The sequence below is a fragment of the Petaurus breviceps genome, unplaced genomic scaffold (genome assembly GCF_028583685.1).
Source record: "Petaurus breviceps papuanus isolate PSGF00001 unplaced genomic scaffold, PetGlider_PUasm1.0 140, whole genome shotgun sequence".
NCBI classification, from domain to species: domain Eukaryota; kingdom Metazoa; phylum Chordata; class Mammalia; order Diprotodontia; family Petauridae; genus Petaurus; species Petaurus breviceps.
Window position 1 is genome coordinate 43,550,155 of NW_027185698.1, and position 21,096 is coordinate 43,571,250.

At 37.6% G+C, this 21,096-nt stretch overlaps 1 protein-coding gene across 4 annotated transcripts in view; it reads left to right on the forward strand.

Annotated features, from left to right (window-relative positions):
- The first annotated feature begins 1,915 nt into the window (after nucleotides 1-1,915).
- LOC138148362 (HAUS augmin-like complex subunit 3) overlaps nucleotides 1,916-21,096 on the forward strand; it is a 369,469-nt gene continuing 350,288 nt past the window's right edge. The window contains exons 1-6 of one of the 4 annotated variants that reach the window (XM_069071061.1): nucleotides 1,980-2,049; nucleotides 2,319-2,374; nucleotides 11,048-11,141; nucleotides 13,762-14,833; nucleotides 16,967-17,406; nucleotides 19,833-20,061. In XM_069071061.1, coding sequence (XP_068927162.1) covers nucleotides 13,919-14,833; nucleotides 16,967-17,406; nucleotides 19,833-20,061 — 1,584 coding nt within the window. In that variant the 5' untranslated portion in view covers nucleotides 1,980-2,049; nucleotides 2,319-2,374; nucleotides 11,048-11,141; nucleotides 13,762-13,918. Of the gene's footprint in view, nucleotides 2,050-2,318; nucleotides 2,375-11,047; nucleotides 11,142-13,761; nucleotides 14,834-16,966; nucleotides 17,407-19,832; nucleotides 20,062-21,096 lie in introns of all 4 variants that reach the window. The other 3 variants (XM_069071059.1, XM_069071062.1, XM_069071053.1) reach the window with 3 other exon arrangements.

The window sequence follows — 21,096 nt, forward strand, 5'->3', positions numbered from 1 at the left end:
CTGCCTCAAGGAGCTCTCAGTCTAATGGGGGAGGCAACATGCAAAAATATACAAAGAAAGTTACTTACAAGATAAAAAGAAATTAATTAGCAAAAAGAATTGAGGGGATAGGCAAGGTTTCCTCTAGAAGATGGGATATTAGTTGAAAGGAAGCTGAAACTGGCTGTTTTGGGGATACAAAGGAAGAAAGGGAATAATCAGGTAATGTGCTTCATGCTTTACAAATACTACTGCTCTCAAGGAGGTCACAAACTAGGACACAATTAGGGAAGGCTAGAGAGGTGGCCTGACTTTGAAGGAAAGGTGAGACTTTAATAGCCCAAGGTCGGTGGAGATCAAAGGGGAGCCTTCCAGACATAGGGACTGACTGTTTTTGTGAATAAAGTTAGGAAATGGCAGAAAACAGAATGAGTATAAAGCAGAGAGTTCTCTATTTTTTTTTTTTAAGCAATTGGGGTTAAGTAACTTGCTCAAGGTTACACCGCCAGTTACTTCTGGGTGTGGTGCTAAGTATCTGAGCCCAGATTTGATCCCCAGGTCATCCCGACACTGGAGCTGGTGCTCTTACTCGCTGAGCCACCTGGCCACCCCTGAGTTCTCTATTTTAAATGAAATATAGATTATGTAAAGGGATGTTGTAAGAGGTAAGATTGGACTAGTACAAGTTGGAGTCAGATTGTGGAGGGCATTGAATGTCAGAGAAAGGAGATTATAGTTTTTTTTTTTTAGTAGAAAATGGAGGACCATTGAAGGTTTAGGGGTAGAGGAGTAATTTGATCAGAGTGAAGTTAGGTTTATTCCAAATACAAACCTCAAAGTCACATATAAATGACAATTCACCCATTCTCCTCCCTCCTAAGATATGAATGTTATATCTAGATTCATATCTAGGAGAGGTTAAGTCAAGATGCTCCTTCTCAAATATCATTTGAAACATCATCTGACAATGAGAGTGAACTTGTTATGCTCTAGAAAGATTTCTAGATTTGGGATCAGAAACCTAGGTCATAACCTCAGCTGGGCTTTGGGGGATACATAGAATGATGGACTTGGGTGAGGAAGACCTAGGTTAGATGCTTTTTTCAAACACTTAACTGTGTAATCCTGGGTAAATCATTTCACCCCTCAGACTCAGTTTACTAGTCTGTAAAATGTGACTGATAACAAGAGAGCATAGAGTTGTGGGAAGAGAGGAATGGCCTTGGGCAGCAAAGAATTGAGTTAAAAGTCTTTGTTCCACAGGGCCTCTGTGTAAACATGGTTGTCAATTTAACCTATCAGTAGTACTCTAGGTAATTCTAAGAAAACAAATTACAGAAAATAAGATATCAATCTGGGAGTTCCCTAGAGCAATTCAACCACAATTCCAGGGCACGGGGAGCTTGATGTGATTTTTCACACATACCTATCACAACCCTTTTATAAAGGCGGTTGGATTGGGATTGTTTTAACTGGAGACCTCGTGGGTTTGAGCAGGGCTTTGGGAATCCTAAAAACTGCTGAAAAGGGGAAAACCTGTTCCCACCTCAGTTTTAAAAAAGAGAATGGGCTACGGTTCGTTGCAGGGAAGGTCAATCTTAGGTAGCTATGTGGGAAATAGAGAATGGGGTAGAGAGGGTAAAAAAAAACAACGCAAAAAAACTGTGCCCTCTGCACGTGCTCCCGTTTCCCAGGCTCTTAACCCAAGCCGTTCATCTCTCTTTCGTCTTGAGAACCATTGCGACTGCGCAGAAGCCATGACTCCATTCAGGAGGAGTCTATTCACCCCCCCACACCTATTTTCCTTAGTACGGCTGCGCAGTTAGACCCCGCCCCCTTCCCTTCCATTTGCTCTTCCTCGCCCTCCCCATCTATTTTCCTCAATATGGCTGCGCGCGGAGGTCAGATCTCTCTTCCTATCTCTCCCTCTCTCTAGCGTCGTGCGTGCGTACGTGCTTTCGAGTCTGCGCCTGCGCTTGCGCCTGCGCCTGTCAGTGGGTGTCGGCGCGTTCCCGTGAGGCAGTGCGGGCCGCCAGAGCTACGGTTGGAGAGCGCGGGAGCTGTGAGAGGGTGAGTGGCGCTGCCCTGTGATGTCGTGTCCCGCACGGGGCAGAGGGTGGGGGTCCTCGGGCTTCTCTCCTCACGGAGAGAGAAGCGGCGGGCGCTTCGCTCCGAGGCAGGGTTAGAGTTGGAAGGGCTAGTTGAGCGGCGGGCCTTTGTTACTAGAAACCTGAGTGCGATAATCATCGACACCCCGACCTCCAGAAAGAGGTTCGTTAGGTGCTTTGAGATCTGCCAGTCTGTCAGTAAACATTTACTAAGTGTCTTCTGTGTGCTAGGCACTGTGCTGCGTGCCGCCCTTCATCTGAACTGCTTCTGTGTGCTGGAATTGCAGGTAAAGACACACACAAAAACAAAACCATTCCTGCCCTCAGGTAGCTTCCTCTCTCCCAAATGCCCTTTGGCACTGTGCTGTTTAACATTTTCGTCAGCGATTCGGATAAAGGCTTAAGCCGCAATGACAGCTACCGTGCTGGGTGGCAGCCTGGAATGGAAGGTTTGGAGCCTCCCACCTCCCCTTATATGCTGGGATGCTTTCCTGCTCCTGCCCTTTCTGCAGTCTGTTCGTTCTGGCAGGCCTGGTTGGGCTGCAGCAGCATGCATGACAAGGACTGCAGATGATGTGAAAACCTGTTGTGGGAACGGGGAGCGTTTAGTCCGGGAAAGAGGAAGAAGTAGAGATCCGGGAAGGGCGGTCAAGTGGCAGAAGTGTTTGTTAGACTTGTCCTGCTTGACCCCAGATGGCCAAACGAGGAGCAGTGGCTTTAAGTTGTATAGGGGCCAGATTTATGCTTGGTATAAGGAAAAAATTAATTTTCCCCCCCAGTTACGTGTAAAGACAATTTTTACCGTATAAAAAAATTTTGAGTTACAAAAATCCCCCTCTCTCCCTCATGGAAAAACTACCTGACTAATTAAAGCTGTGGTCTAACCTCCTTAGGAGATGAGGATTTTTTGTTACTAGAATTCTTCAGTGAGAGGATGGGTGACTATAAAGAACATTGTTGGGGGTTTCCTGTCCAGGTATATAGATTCTACTGGATAGCCCCTTCTAGGCATTGGAGAAGCTGTCATCAGTATTGAGATCTCAGATTTATTCATCTAAGTTATATATAGTCACTCTTGAGCTTGTGAGTGTTTGAACCCATACATATTTATCTGCAGCCCTGTTTGGGAGGGGTTCTGGTGGAGGCAGGGAGTAGTAGGTAAGTGGGTTTTGTTGTTGTTATTTGTGCTTTGTTCTTGAAGAGGACCCTCACAGCAGGGAGGTGATGCCAGAACGTGCAAATGAATTGAACTTAATCAAGAAAGGGTTGTACTAACTCATCAGCTTCACTTTCTCCTCCTTCCGGAGCAAGATATAGATCAGGATAACAGAAGATGACCTCAGATTCAGTGGGAGACCTTGGCCTTTTTAAATTAAGATCTTTAACAGGTCTCTCAGTTTGATTGAGGCAATTTCCAATTAAGGCCAGGTAAGTCAGTTTGAGCCACTAGAGGAAGGAGATGGAAGAGGGTTTTTGCTTTGGGTCTTGAGCATGTTATATACTTCTCAGAAAGGGTTGTCACTAATGACAGGAAAAATGAGCCTATTTAGGATGGGGTATGAGAACAGGCAATATAATTTTCTCTACTACACAATTTTGCAGTTGGTCACATGCCATCTTGTTCTTATTCCAGTGTTTATACTGTGCCAAGTACTAGGGAATATACAAAGATTAATAAGGTATGAAGGTTCTTTACAGGTGGGGGGACATGAATGGAGAGCATTTAATGTGTGCAGAGGAGGAGTCTAAGTGGCAAAGTGGAGTCCTGGGCCTGGAGCCGAGAAAACTTGAGTTCAGATGTGGCCTCAGAGACTAGCTCACCCTGGACAAGTCCTTTAATTTCTTTGGTTTGGTTTCCTCAACTGTAAAATGAGGTTATAATTACAGCATCTTTACATTACATTACATTTGTAATTATTGTAATTACATTACAAATAACCATTTGCAGGGATGTTGTCAAGATCAAATGAGATATTTGTAATGTTTTTAGCATAATGCCTGGCTCATTGTGGTCACCATATAAGTGCTTACTCTTCTTCCCGATGCCAAGTGCTGGGGATGCACATAGAAAAGCAGGACAGTCCCTGCTCTCAGGAAGAAAACACTATATGGAAGGTTTCACCTGCATTCCCATTCAGATAGGAAGTCCCATGGTCCTTAGGGTGCAGTGACAGGAGATACTAATCCTTTAATGTCACTTCCACTGATAATAATCAACTTCTAATTGTTAAACTATTTGATAGTGCTAAAGACTTTGTTGGCAAGATCTTCCTTTCTGGGTCTTAAGTATATGTAGCTGTAGAACCTGAAGGAGCAACTGTCAGGCTGCATCTCCAAGAGGGTTGCTTCCCAGGATGATGGCTAAGGACACTGAACTGGGAGTAGTGCTATATCTAGGCTCTTGGGTTGAGAATTCTGAGCTATCCCCATCAGGGTGTGAAGAGAGATGGAGGTCAAGGTCGTACTGATGGTTTAACGTGTGTCGCCCATGCTTTCTCTTGTATCTCCTTCAGGGTGCTTTGCTGTTTCACCTAAGCTGACTTGCCAGTCCTGTGTATGGCTGGCCTCTTTTCAACAGGAGTTGCTATAATAGAAAACTATTGATAACAGTTCATAACTTACATAAAATAGAGCATGATAAGTTCATGGTAATAGACAATATTAATATTGTTAATATTTTGATTGATTACTAAGAGCTATAAAATATTGTGTAAGCCTGAGAAAGGGAAGATGAACCCCATGGGTTCAAACCCTTCCTCTGAAGTTTATTATTTGTTTGACTGGGCAAGTCACTTAATTTCTCCCCAGATTCTTTATCTTTAAAATAATGGGGTAGGGGCAGCTAGGTATCGCAGTGAGTAAGAGTGCCTGCCCCGGAGTCAGGAGGACCTGGGATCGGTTTTGGCCTCAGATACTTAACACCCACACAAAATAACTGGCGTGTAACCTTGGGCAAGTTACTTAACCCCAATTGCTTTAAAAAAAAAATAAAATAATGGGGTAGATAGCCTGTGAAGACCCTTCAAGCTCTTGATCTTTGAGCATCTAATGACTGGTGTTTAGGTCTTATCTCTTCAGCCATATCATACCATATAAAGTAGATGTCTAGTAAGGCCCTGGGTTGGATTGCTCTGGGGAGCTTGGGAACTTTATTGAAGGCTTAGAGGATAGGTGGTGTTGCTCTAGTTGGTGAAGGAGACCCAGGTAGTTCATGAACAGAATACCTTGAACACAGGACATAAGTATGTTTCTTCCAGTATTTTAGTTGGTGGGCCTAACAGTTTGACTGAAAGGGATGGTTTGCATTCAGTTAGCTATTTAAATTTATGTCTGTGCTGTGCTGAATAGATGCTATATCGATATAGATAGTTTTTCTATAAAGTTACTGACCTGATTTTTATAAGCTATATATACCTTACCTTTTAATAGCATTTTACTGTTTTCTAAGGACTTCTGCTTTGTAACTCTTGTTCCTAACAACAAATCTGTGACATGGGCTGGGAAAGATTTACTCTTCCTGTTTTATAGATAAGGAAGCTGAGGTTCAGAAGAGTTACCTGGCTAGCTTGATGTTGTACAACTAGTAAGTAACAGAAATCAGGACTTGAATTACAGGTCTTGACTCAAGTCCAGTGAGCTGTCCGTTACAAATTCTTTTTTCACTTTATGCTGTGCACCCCTCTCCGAACTGCCCATCTCCAAAGAGCTTACAATCTAGTGGGAGGGATAGAATGGATATTTATTCAACAATTAAGTTCTAAATTATGTAATATTGATTATAATTACAATAAGAGTTCATAGATGGGAGAATTGTGTTGAGAAATACTGTAAGGTTGTGAGGAAGTATGTTGACACAGGTTAGTGACTATTTGGAAATGGGTACCAAAAGAAAAGTCACTCCAAGGTTTTGATCCATTGTTGTAGAGACAATGAATTGTGTAGAAATAGGGACCAGGCAGTAGGAGGTTTTTAAAAAATGATGTGATGGTAGGGGAAATCATGAGGAAATTTTCAGAAGGTAGTATATCAGCAATGCAATATTCACAATGCCTATGGAAATTACAGATATGCTGATGTAATTATCCATCACAAAATATATCAGGCTTGCTATATGGGGGAATAAGCTAGAAAATTTATTAAAATACCAAAAGACTGAGTCCCAAAACCAGAAAGTGAAAGCCATCAGAGTAGTTATGAAATTGGCACAGGTAGATAAAGTAGAGAGCACCCACATTCTCAAGCCTTGAAAACAGAACAGGCTACCTCAGGCAAAGGTCCTCCTCTCCCCACTCACAGCAACCACCCAGCGTCCAGGAAGTGTGCTCCCAGCAGCTCCGGCCCCTGGCAGTCCTCAGCAGGAGTCCTTAGCAGAAATTCTGGCTGACTCAAAAAGGGCTTCGCGCTGCCTCTGCTGCTGCTGCAGCTGGCCGTGGCCGCCACTGCTAGCCACCCCAGGAACTCTAGCTTGGCTTCCGCTTCCTCTTGCTCCGCCCTTTCCTGCTATGTCAGCAAGTCCAATGGGGCACGGAAGATCTTTAAATCCCATAACCCTTACAGGTAGCTAGATATAAGTTATTGGAACTTAAAGGAAAGGTTAGTAGATTTGGGAATCATCTTTATAAGGTTGATGAGAGTTAAAGGAAATGAGTTCATAGAAAAGTGTCTTGAACATAACAGGCCCTCAGGTGTTTTGCTCAGTGATTGAACAAATAGTAGAGTACCTAGGTAGTGTCTGAATTCTATTTCTAATTCTGCCATTAACTGATTTGTGTAATGTAGGCAAAACAGTTTACTTTGCTAGTTTTCAGTTTCTACATCTATAGTTATAGAAACAGTTAAAAGATATAAGAAAGGAAACTGTAGTTTGCTTAACAGTACTATAATAATGAAACATTTATTAATAATAAATAATACACCCAATAGCATAGCATCCAAATATGTAAAGAAAAAGCTAATTGAACTACAGGTGGGAGTAGACATTGTAATAAGTAGCAGGGCCTTTTGATGTCAAATCCAGTGCTCTTTCTACTATACCATGAAAGGAGGTTTAGTTACTAAAATATTAAAAGGAGTTAACGCTAAAACATTTTCACCTACTGCTTGAAAAGCATTAGTGTATTAATATTTATGATGGCTTTTAAAAGAAAGGGACATAGAAAATGTAAACAAATGGATACGTAGGACCATCTTTTTTAATATGTATATAGATATATACACATATATACATACATATACAGAACTGTTCTGTGAAATTATTTTCAAACAAATACATTTAGACAAAAATTGTCTAATACAGATTACTTTCTATTAGACTAGAAATTCTTGGCCAAAAAATTGCTCCTGGAAATATGTTCCATTTTGTCTATGGCTTTGAGTTGCTGATCTTAATGATGATACTTCAAAGTAGTAATTAATATTGATTTAGCCATGGCATTAGTTTAGAAGTGTCTAAAAAACATCCTACCACATTTTTAGGTTCCCCAGCAGACTGAGACTGCAAATTTGTTTTTTCCTTTGAAAACTTGAACAAGGGACCTTTTCATATTCCAGATTATATTTGGAAACAACCTTTTTTTTCAGTCTTGTGCCCTTTTTGGGAGGATTCATATCCTTAAGAAAATTTTGGGTCCTGTAAGTTTAAGGAGTTTTAAGAAATGAGGACACGATTAGTTTCTTCTACTATTTCAGTTTATTTTATTTTCTATATTTGATCGCACAAGACTCTCCAAATTAATTGGTCACATGGTAATGCATTCTGCACTAGGAAAAAGAAACGAACTTGTGTCCAAATGAGATTTATTAAAGAATATTCTTTACATATGATTGGAGATAGAAGGTGGAGACTATTGCCCTCCTCCCTGTCTATATTCAGATTTAGGTGGTGCTGCTGTGGTGGTGATGGTGGTGCTGGTGCTGGTGCTGCTGTGGTGGCTCCCAAGACAGCTTCCCATCTTTACTTTTTTGTATGGGAAAGGACCCATCTTTTTGACAGGTGTAAGAATGATGCCCTTTTGGAGAGTTCTGGGATGGTGGTGATTAGTGAAGGGGAAAGCAACATGCTATGTGCTATCTTTATTTTTACATCTATGCTTTTGGGATATTTGAGCATAATAAATAGTTGAAGGGAATGAGAATATGGAATTTGAATGTGTCCCAATCTACTCAAGGTTGGTCAACAATATGATACTAGATGCTTTGTGATGGTTTGGTGTCAGAATGATACTTGAATGACAAAGAAGTTGAAATTGGAAAAACATGTTTTTGGAGGTGGGAGGATGGGGGCAAAATTTTCCCAAAGAATTCTGCCTTAATATTTCCTGACCAGTGTTAGGAGTATGTCCCTGGCATTTATTTTTTCCTTCTCTCTCTCTCAAAAATAAATTTTTATTTATATCTTTAGATTTTAGCATCACCATAGTTTTCCCCTACTATCCTTCCCTTTCCCCCTCGTAAGAAACCATCTCAAATAATAAATACTTTTTTTTTAAGACATGAAAAGAAAAAGAAGGAGGAAGAGGAAAAAATCATGTGTAGTATGCACCACTGTTGCCAACCTTCCACCTCTGCAAATGGATGGGTCTAGAGTGGCTTTTCATATCTTTTCTTTCAAGCTATGTGTGTTCTTTATAATTTTCAACATTAACTTTTAATTGTGTATACTTTTTCCATGTATATTGTTGTAGTCATTGTGTATATTTTTTTCTTGATTCCAATTACTTCACTCTGCATCAGATCATGCAGAACTTCACATTCATCATTTCTTTTGATTGCTGAAATTAATGATTGAGTCTTAAAGCCTAATCACTCAGGCTCTCATTGATTGGCCAGCCTTAGGTTCCAGGCCAAGCCCTACTTGGTCATTGTTTGGGCCACTGTTGGCTCAGGGTAAATGTAAGTAGTAGTTGTTTCTGTTTTGGCCAGAAACCCTGAGGATATTTCCCACCTGGTTTATTTATTTAGGCTAGGTAAAGAGGCCATTCTCTGCCTCTTTTCTTATCTAGCTTTAATTATTGAATGATTGTAGCCCCATCAAACTGAGACCAGTTAAAGACCTTAACTTAAAAAGACCAAGGTTTCCCACTACATCCAGGGCCATCTCCAGTCATCCTGATCTGTATCTACCACTGGACCCAGATGGCTCCCGAGGAGAAAGTGAGGCTGGTGACTACACAGCCCTCCTTCACTTAAATCTAATTCACATGTCAAGACATCCCCTCCTTGATGTGGTAGTCATCTTTCAGAATGAAGGACAAGCAACAGCAAGAGTGCTGCTGTAAAAATTTCATGTATATGAGGACCTTCTTATCAAGAGTGGCTTCCTAGGGTATAGACCCTGTAATGGAATCTCTGGGTCAAAAGGTATGGATAGTTTAGCAACTTTATTTGCATAATTCTGAATTGCTTTCTAAAATGGTTGTACAACTCCATGAGGCCACCCATATGCCTATCTTCCCACAACCCCTCCAGCATTGATTATTGCCTTGTTTATTTTTGGTCATCTTTGCCAATTTGCAGGATGTGAATTGAAAACATAGGGTTGTTTTGATTTGTATTTCTCATTATTAGTGATTTGGAACATTCTTTTATATGGTTGCTAATACTCAGAAAAATGTTCATATCCTTTGACCACTAATCTATTAGAGAATGGCCACTGATTATATCTATATCAGTTAATTGTTTATATATCTTGAATATTCAACTCTTATCAGAGAAATTTAGTGCAGATTTTTTTTTCTTTTGACTGCTTCCCTTTTATCAACTAGGTGCATTAATTTTCTTGTGGAGAAGCTTTTTAGTTTCATGTAATCAGAGCTATCTATTTTATCTTTTGTGATTGACTCTATTCCATGTTTTGTTAAAAATACATTTTCTGTCCATAGATGTGAGAGGTATATGATCTGCTTCTCTTCTAATTTTTTTTAATAGTATGATCTTTATCTTTATGTGGCCATTTAGAATGTATTGTGGGATATGGGGTAGAATGTTATCTGAGCCTAATTTTTGTCAGACTGTTTTTAAGTGTTCTCAGAAGTTTTTAATCAAATAGAGAGTTCTTTCCTAAGTAATTTATGTTTTCCATTTATCAAACAATGGGTTGTTTCTGATTTTTCCTTTGGTTAGTCTGTTCCGTTTAATCTCTTTAACCAATGCTAGATGGTTTTGATAACTTCTTCTTTATAACCTAATTTGAGGTCTGGAAGTACTATTCCCTCATCTTTCCTACTTCTTTTCATCATTTACCTTGGTATTCTAGATCTTTTGTTTTTTTCCCAAATGAATTTTGTCACTATTTTATTAAGCTATATTAAGTATCCTTTTGTCAGTTTGACATTGCAGAATTAAAATGTAAATTAAATTTGGTGGTATTATATTGGCTTAATCTAGACATGAGCATGGAATATTCTTCTAGTTATTTAGGTTTCAAAGAATAAAGTATCTCTGATTAAGATACTTAAAACTTTTTTTCAAGCACTTCTACATCTGAATGTAATCTAGATTCACTAGGCAAAGGAGGATAAATTTCAAATATATACAGATCATAATGGGGGTGGCGTGGGAACAGAAAGACTTTTAATTATGTATGTATATATACATATATGTGTACATATAGATGGCATACACACATATATGGGTATATACATGTATATATTTTCTAACAAGGAATATAAATTTACTTACATTTCCCAGAGGAAGGATTACACTTGCAATTACAAAATGCTAAGAAGCAAACATATCCTTTGAAACAACATAAGAAAGGTCATATAGACTATGAATAAAGAACTATGGAATGAATTGGCAGTAATAGTTTAATGGTCCCTGCAACAATTTTTTGTAGGGGGAACATTTAATAGGTGACCAAAAATCTTAAGTGAGAAAACCTTCAAAAATAAATAGATTAAAATTCTTTGAGTGTCTGGGGGGAAAAAAAAGGCACTAAACCAATTTTTTTCTTTCTACAGGGATTTTTTTTTTCTCCTGACGATATCTACAGTTCGGCAAAACACATTTGTAAAGTATAAATTAAATTTTGAAAGTTACAGTTCAAGTTCAAAGGTAACTAGTTTTGGGATATAATTTCTTTATTTCTTTTTTGAAGGGAGGATGGCAGGGCAGTTGGGGTTAAGTGACTTGCCCAAGGTCACATGGCTAGTAACTGTTAAGTGTCTGAGGCTGGAACTCCAGGGCTTGTGCTCTATTCACTGCGCCACCTAATTGCCCTGGGGATATAATTTCTGAGCCAATTTCATATTTTGTTTTAGTTCAAATTTACCATTTTGTTATATATTTTTGCTAAAGTCCCTAAGGGTTTGAAGAGCTACCCAAATTCTAGGAGTGGGGCATGGGTTCATCTGGGCCCTGTGGAAAGATAGGCCAAGACTGCTTGTGTTTTATCTCAGTAGGGATTGGGGATGAAAGGACAAGGACTGGGAAAGTAGACTGTGTATACTGAAGAAGAGCAGAAAATACTTGTGTGTTACTCAGACTGAAGTTCAGCACCCCTCTCTGCTGCTTGTGACAGCACGGCTCCTTATCCTTGCCTGGCAGACATTTAGCTGTTTACTCCTGTCTCTGAGAAATCTTACTTTCCCTAAAAAACCTAGCTAGGTTGTTAACTTTTAGAGTAATTCTTTTCTTGAATCCTCAAGTTGCTGGGTTCCATTCTCTCTACCCTGGGGAGAGAGGGGGGCCCTTCCAGTTACATTGTATTTACTTATTTGTATACATAGTTTTCTCCTTCCAGTAGAATGTAGGGTCCTTGAAGGCAGGAATTATTGATTTGTGTCTTTTTATTCCTAGTTTCTGGAATGGTGCCTTGCACATAGCAGGAACCTAGTAAATATTTGTCGAATCTGCAGTCTACTTTAATTTTCCTTCATACATGTTGATGAAGAAAATTTTTTATTCTGAGGTGTCTTAGGATACATAGCAAGTTCTTTCAAAATGTAGGCCTTATGAAAATTTTTTTGTTTTCACTTTTTTTTTTTAATTAGAGCCTCTCCTGATCATTCAGTAATGCATTTCTTGAAAGTAATATATATATATATTTTTTTGGCTAGGCAATTGGGGTTCAGTGACTTGCCCAGGGTCATAGTAAGTGTCAGGTGTCTGAGACTGATTTGAACTTAGGTCCTCTTGATTCTTGGACCTGTGTTCTCTCTACTACACCACCTAGGTGCCCCTCAAAGTAATATACTTTTAAGAATGGTTTCAATTTCTGGATGATTCATATTTTATTTTGAGAACTTAAAAGTTGAGGGAAAACTGTCATTAGCCTGCCGTCCCCCTATAAATACTAAGCACACAGTATTTTGGAGGTACTGGATGCTGGGCATAATTGATTTATGGACAATATATGGAATAGTAGTATCTAGGTTTTCCAATGCCTATTGTAATATTTAATCTAAGTTGTTTTTAAAGGGAATGGGTAGGGGGAATGATACTTTCTGTAGTTTGGGGTGATACTGTAGAGGACTATGATCCATACCATGAATTTAGGAGAACTTTCAGGGGTCAAATGAGAATTTGGACTGTTCAGACCAAGTTCAAAACTGTTATACTATGTAATGCAGGAATTTTTTTAGTCTTTTTTCTCCCTAAATGAAGTGAGTTTTTTAGTTTGATAAATAAGACTCTCTTTAGTAGTGAATTGAATTTAAATGTTAAGCCCCTGTGCTAGAAGCTGAGGATACAAAGCCACAAGAGAAGCCCCCTGTGTCCGTGCTTAGATTCTACTAGGGAGATAAAAAATATACACAAGTAAATACAAGGTGTAATTTGAGGAAGGGATACTAACAATCAAGGGAATCAGGAAGGGGTTCACAGAAGTGATATGAAACTTAAGTGAAAATTTGCTTCAGATTTCTGCTACATTCTACTAAAAGAATAAAACTATATATACAAATGAATAAATACAATGTAATTGGGGGGGGGGAGCGTATGGAACCTAGCAACTTTATTCAGAAAAGGAACTCTAAGAATTGACAACCTAGCTAGGTTTTTTAGGGGAAACTGTCTATATAACAAATTGTCTGAAATATAGCAATTGTCTATAGCAAGTTGTCTGAAAAAATCAATATATTTTACACCAAGATCTTAAATTTTGACTGGATATAGATATTGGGAGCTGAAATGGTTTGTGTCATCTGTCATATTCTCTAAGATGAGTATCTTTGAATACATAGATTAGCTTGATATTTATAATAGTTATGAATAGTACTACTATTGATATATTTTTCTTGCAAGGCAGTTGGGGATAAGTGACTTGCCCAGGGTCATACAGCTAGTAAGTGTCATTTGTCTGAGATCAAATTTGAACTTAGGTCCTTCTGACTCCAAGCCCATTGTGCCACCTAGCTGCCCTTACTTTTGATATTTGTATAGCATAATGGTCTCTATCCACAATTCCCAGTAACTCTGTTTTTACGTACATTTAGTTATTGGTAAATGATATCCCTCAGTTATATTTGAAGAAACTTCGCTACAGTGAGATTTTGGTTATTCAGTTAATATTTTAAGATGAACTTAACTTGGAAGAACCACATCCGTGATGTTCACCAAATATTTAAGTTATTATCCACTTTGTAGATAAGTAATAGTGTAAAAACAAAATAAGACATTTATTTTGGATATGCAGCCTACTGGTGATCTAATTAATACTTATTTTTTTCCATAGGAAATATTGTAGTTTTTAAGATAAATCTTTTTTTTTTTATGGATTTAAAGTGAAATCAGTATCCTGTGTGACTTTTGCTTGGATTTTTAAAACATATATATATATAAATTAGAATAATAAAAACATATTCATAACAAAACGTTTTGGCAGTTAAGACATGAGTTGTGGAAATGAATTTGTGGAAACTTTAAAAAAAATTGGTTATCCAAAGAGTGATAATCTTAATGGAGAAGATTTTGACTGGTTGTTTGAAACTGTTGAAAATAAACCTTTTTTGGAGTGGTTCTGCAGAAATGTAAATGAGCAGCATGTATTGACTGAAAAAGAACTTCAAGCTTTTAACACCCTTCAAAAATCTGGCAAGCCCATCCTAGAAGAACAAGCATTGGATGAAGTTCTTAAACCGTGTAAAACTTCTGATCTAAAAACATCTATTTTGGGAGGAGCTGAGCTAGAAAAATTAGAGACTGAACTCCAAGCTCTTCAGAAGTTAAAACACCTAAAAATTCAGCGTCGTAATAAATTCCAATTAATAGCTTCAGCAAATAGTCATAGATCACTCCAGTTAAATGCTAAAGAAGAAGAGGTCACTAAAAATCTGAAGGAGAGTCAAGGATTTCTAAATGCTATAAATACCAAGATAACTAATCAACTTCAAGATCTTATTGATGGAGTTGAGAAATTAACATCATTCTTTGGTTGTTCAGAGATAAAGCAAGGGACAGCTCCACCAGTGTTTTTATCTCAACTTGCCTTGGAAAAATACTTAAGCCAAGAAGGACAAAGCACAGTAGCATTAACCTTGTATACCAAAAAACATTTCTTTCAAGGTATACAGGACCTAGTGGAAAGTTCAAATGAAGAAAATTTTCGGCTTTTTGATATACAAACACCATCCATTTGTGATGATGATGCTAATGAATCCCATAAAGAGAGGCGGCTTGAGATGGCTAGGCTGCAGCTGGCCTATGTTTGTGCCCGACATCAGTTAATTCAGTTGAAAGCAAATGAATGTAGCCTTCACTCATGTATAAAATGGGCAGAGGAGACTCTTCAAAACCTGACTAGCAAGGTAAAGTGAAAAATTAATTCTGTCATTGAAGGAGAAAAATGTAGCAAATTCTATCAAATTACTTAAAGGGGGGGATAGTAGATAATTGTATTTCCTTATTGCCAATTTTTTAAAATAAATAACCACTATGTTTCAATGTTTGAAAATTTGATAGTGATCATGTACTTAAATTTAAACATCAAAACCAAGTAAATATCCAGTTAAAAATAAACTTCTACATAATGGGTTTTAATGTGTTTTCATATCCTATTATATTAGCTAATTTTGATATTTTTATAGATATTTTTATTTTAATATGGTCATAGTTTTTATATTATTCTTTTGGCTCTCTTTTCTTTGCTTCACATTATGGAATATTTTTACACATTTTTTAGTTTCCTAAAATTTATTTTTAATGGCACTGTTGTATATTCCATTATATTGATATACTATATCTTTTTTAGCCATTTGCAAACTATTACACATTTAAGTAGTTTCCAGTTCTTTGTAATCAGAAATGACAACCAACACACACACTTACTTTCTCTTTCTCCACCCCCCCCCCCTTTTCTTTATGACAGTTCTTTTATGGTGTAACACACAGATTCCCCTTTTCTTTATGATAATTCTTTTATGGTATATTCTCAGTCGAGATTAGACCAAGGGGCATGAGTATATTTGTGGCTCTTGTGTACCACCAGTTTGTTCTCCAAGGAGATTCTATTAATATTCAATTCCACCAGCAGTGTATGAGAATACCTACCTCTCTGCAACCTCTTGGGCATTGAGTTTTGTCACTTTATTTTTGCAAAGTGATTGATAATTGATTGTTCTTTTTTTTTTTTTGCCTTTTTGGAGGGCAGTTGGGGTTAAGTAACTTGCCCGAGGTTACACGGCTAGTTTTTTTGTTTGGGTGTTAAGTGTCTGAGGCCAGAAGCAAACTCGGGTCCTCCTGACTCTGGGGCTGGTGCTTTACTTACTGCGCCACCTAGCCACCCCAACAATTGATTATTTTTTATTAATTGAAGCTAGAAATATTGAGGATAACTCAAGTTTCATTAATTTGAACTGAAATTTGTAAACATTCAAATATTGGCAGAACTGGAATTTACCTTTTAAAAAAAGTAATGGTGGTTTAAAAAAAATTGTACATTGCATGTCTTCCGCTTCTGACCTTTGTTAAATAGCTCGATGTATAGGTATAATTACTAGAAGTTTAAATGTGTCACTGTTTTTTAAGATAGTAACTTTACCCAAAAATATCTTATAAAAGGTTCTAATAATGTCTGTCCAAAAAAGTATTATGATCAGTTAATTGATGTAGGAGACTAGCTCTCTTGGAAGAGTTCTTTTTTTATTATTTTTTAATAGGGTTTAAATTTTTTTTTATTAATTTGTTTATTTACTTTTAGTTTATAACATTCATTTCCACCATCCCTTGAGTTTCAAATTTTCTCCCCTTCCATTCCCCCCAGCCCCGCCCCCCCCCCCCCCATGGCAGCATGCAATCAAATATAGGCTCTAAAAATACCTTCACATTAAACATTAGTTAGGTTGTAAAGAAGGATTATAACCAATGGAATGAGCAGTGGGAAAGAGAAAACAAAACAAGAAAAAGAAAGACAGCAAGTAGTTTGCTTAAATTTGCATTCAGATTGTAGTTCTTTATCTGGATGTGGCCATCTCTTTCCATCATGAGTCTTTTGGAGTTCTCTTATAACCTTACATTGCTGAGAGGAGTCAGTTTAGCCAGTCTCCATTTGCATATAATTAATGTATTGATTACAAAGGATCATGTCTCTTAATTGAAACAGGTCTTGGCAGACCTTGTTATTTATTAGTTTGTAGTGTTGCTGTATGTATTAACAAAACAATTTTAAAAGTAAATATTCAGTATCAAAGTAGCCTTTTCTGTAATTCCATTTTTTTGTTTTCTTTCTAATATATGTTTTCAGAATGCATGACTTTTTGACAGTATATTTGCCTTTGTAATTATATTTACTTTAGTTTAATATTAAAATTAGTTTTCATTTCCTGAATTACACACCAAGTGGTGGCATAGGTTGGAAGTCAAAATGCAAGATGAGAAGTTTAAAAAATGTTTGTTATTGAAGTTCCTAAAGGTTTATGAGTATATTGCTTTTCTTTGTGTAGGCTATTGGCAAAGAAGATTTAGTGGCTAAAATTTCTAGCTTCAGCAGTGAGATATTAAAGCTTGAAGAACAAATCACCCAACTGAATAATAAAACATTGCCTGCTGTGGTAAAAGAAAATGCTCAATTACTGAATATGCCAGTTGTGAAGGGAGATTTTGATCTGCAGCTTGCTAAACAAGACTATTATACATCAAGACAAGAATTAGTTCTTAATCAGCTGATAAAACAGAAGGCATCATTTGAACTTCTACAGCTAGCATATGAAATTGAATTGAGAAAGCATCGGGATACTTACCGGCAACTTGAAAGCTTGACTCAAGAACTTAGTCAGAGTAATACTGTACTGTGTCAACGATTAAAAATGTTAGCTGACCCATCCATATCTCAGAAGACCCATCCAAGGAATACTATTGATGCCAAGGATTGTTCTACGCATAGGTATGTGTCACGATTATGCTGTCACATGGATGTTTTAAGGGACCTTTTATAGGCAATAAACAATGGGATTTTATATTCTCTTTACCTTTCACTTAATTGTCTGATTCTAAAGATACTCTGCTATGGAAAATTATTTGTGGAAAAACTGTTCTTTTCTCATGAGAGGTAGCATGACATAATATATAGAGAACTGGCCTTGAAACCAGTGTGTAACCTGGTTTTAAATCATATCTCTGTGTGATGCTGGACAAGTTACAAAACTTGTGGCCTGCAGGCCAGTGCAGCCTGGCAGATAAAAGTGTCAGCGGGAAATGTTTAGCAAAATAAAATATAACACAAGATAGGTAATGTTAATTTGTGTTTTTCTAAGTCAATATGCAGCAGAATGAGAATGGATCCAGGGATCCCTTTCTGTTTGAGTTTGACCCCACTGATCTAGCAACTCTCCAAGAGGTTTCAGAGAAGTGGTGACATTCATTTGTAGAAGGAGTTTACTCTCCTGAGTGTTGTTTATATCATTGGAATTGGGAGAGATATCCCTGTCTTTATCTCATGCCATCATAAATTGTGTGTGTGTGTGAGAGAGATGGGGGGGGGAGAGAACATTTTATAGAGATGAAAAAGTAGGTGAGGTCTCAGATTTTTTTTTTTGCCATGGCTTTGATATCCTGCCTTCTTTCATAGGCCTTAAGAATCAATCCCTTGATGCCCTCAAAATTGTCACTTGAGACATGTGAGAAGTATGTGTTTTTGGTCTAGTTCAGCTACTTATCCTTTCTTGGTTCTCTAGTTCCATATCAACTTCTACATGTTGCAAACTGAGAACTGAGATATTAGAGTCTACATGTAACTACTCTAATTGTCATGAAGAGTTTTGTCATAAAAGTGTTGCTAGATCTTTTGCTTCATACAAATTGGAGACAAGAAGTTGAATTATTTAGAGCAAAGCATTGTTAATTTTTACCCTAGTCCTGGCGCTTCTGCTAACTAGTTGTGTGACCTTGAATGAACTACCTCTACCTTCTTTGCCTTATCTCCCTCCTTTGACATGTTCACCAGAGTCCCCACTAGCTCTTAACAAAACAACAACCCAAACTTATAACAAATTCTGTTTCTTTGAAAGAGGATAGGACAGTCCTTCATAGTTATATACTTGGAAGTTGACTGCCTTTGTTTTCTCCATCTCCCACATAAAAAGACGTATACTACCGTGTTTCCCCGATAATAAGACCTATCCCGAAAATAAGCCCTCCCCTTACTGTGTAAGATTCCTCTAAAATAAGCCCTCCCCCGAAAATAAGCCCTATTGAGATTGCAACTGTAGTGAAGGTGATCCCCTGCGCTACATGCTACATTACGGTACCCTCTGTATACACCGTCGTCATCCCCCCCCTGAAACGCACGCCGCGCTCCGAGCTGCATCCAATCAGAGCTGCAGCAGTGAGCGCGTCATCCTGTTCTTCCCCAGTGATTTGCTTATTGAATAAAGGTACATTTTTTTGTTCACATTTACCTGTTTATTAAAATTGCTGTCAATGTTCATTAAAATAAGCCCTCCCCTGAAAATAAGCCCTCTGGTGTTTTTCTGTCCCCCAAAAAAATTAATAAGACAGTGTCTTATTATTGGGGAAACATGGTACCTTTCCTAGAAGCTTGTTGAAGTCTGGGAGTGGACTTTGTGTATGCTTCATCAAAACTTAATATCTTTTGTACAGAATAGTGTTGTTTTTGAGCTTTATCTGACTCTTTGTGACATCCTTCAGGGTTTTCTTGGCAAAGATACTGGAGTGGTTTGCAATTTCCTCCTCTAGGTTATTTTGCAGATGAGGAAATAAGTGAAGTGACTTGCCTAGGGTCACATAGTAAATATCTGAGGTTGGACACTCCGGTCTTCCTGTCTCCAGGGCCACCACTGTTATTCACTGCCTTGCCCAGGAATTAGCCAATTTTTACTCGTGAAAGGACAGTTCACTTTACTGTATCTCTAAAGCTGATTTGTCCAGGTGGGATTAATAATAATAATTCACATTTATATAGCACTCACATTTTTGCAAAGTACTTTCATCATGGTCCTGTGAAGGAATTATTGCAGGTAAATAATGAAACTGAGGCTAAGGTTAAGCGATTTAGCCTGTTATTAGCTAGTAAGTGTTTAAAGAGGGATACAATTATATCTAAGGTTTGGTAGAAAATGAAAACTGGGTACTCACATACTGCAATTATGTAGAATAGTGTAGCTTAGTATTGTAATAGTCTTCTTGATTTAGTAATAGCAATCTTGATTTAGTCTGATTCAGTAACAGATAAATTGATTAGTTTAAAAACCATCCTCAAAATAGTCCCTCATATGATCTACATTTAAGAAAACATTGACTTTGCAATTGTATTCCTATTAATCTGATAATTTTTAAAAAATATTGGTTTAGGCTTTATCAGCTTTTAGAAGGGGAGAATAAGAAACAAGAGTTATTCAGAACATATGAAGGCCTGGAAGAAGTGGCTCAGAAGCTGAGGAAAGATGTTTCTTCTGTACGAGATCAGCTGGCAATAGCTGCTCAAGAGCATTCTCTCTTCCTGTCCAAACTGAATAATGGTGTGGATATGCTTTGTGATACTTTGTATTGTGGAGGAAACCAGCTTTATCTTAGTGATCAGGTATGTATTGGCTTTACACAGTGCTCTGCATGTTAAGGCCCTTAATATATTTTTTTGTTATTGTTGTTAGTCATTATAATAGTATTGTTTTAATAAATTGCTTAAGATTCTCAAACATATCAGAAGACACATTAAGCGAAATTCCAACTTAAATTTTATTTTTTCTCAGTATTTAGGTTAAAGTTCTTGAAGGAGACTTTTTAATATAGATTGTATTACAATTTTAGATTTAGTTCTGTGAGGTACTTTAGAGTCCATTTAGTCAAACTTCTTCTTTTTGCATATAGGGAAAGTGAGGCCACAAGAAGTAAAGTGACTTCCTGAGGCCACACATGTAAATCAGTAGCTGAGCTGAGATTCAAATCTAAGTGCTCTGACTTCAAATCCAGAGCTGTTTCCAATATACTCTCCTGCCAGTTTATGTTTAAGAATATTATTCTATTGTTTTATTTTCTCACATTGAAGGGTCATATGGTAGCATCTAAGGGGTTATAGAGACCTAACCTGTAGATCTCCTGAGCCCCTATTTGGCAGTGGTGAAGGGTTAAGGTGGGACCAAGTGTGGTAGAATCACAGAATTACAAGCTTGAATCATTGCTTTTGAGGTTAGTCACTGTGTTAGAACACTAGTTTGTATTTTAAGTTGACAAGTAGTTATAAAGTTTCCTTCTTTGTAGGAAGGAAACTTCGTAGAAACTTCTTTGTGTTTCCTTAAGTTCTGTACTAATTAGTCGGAGTATATGAAAGAAACCTACCCATAAAGTTTACATTACAGTTAAGAGAGTGAAGCTTATGTGTGCAAAAGAGTATGAGCTCATCATTTGCTGACATTTGAATTACAATCAGTTTTGGGAGGGAGTCTAAGAATATATTGCAAAATAATTGTATAGTATCATATCAAGTCCAAAATTATATATTGAAGTGCAAGTTTAATACATAAATGCTGAGGGAACATGGGGTAAAAGAATAATCACAGTGTGGTGGTTAATAAACAAAAAGTTTTCTCCAAGAGATGAAGTGAGTCTAAAAATTGTT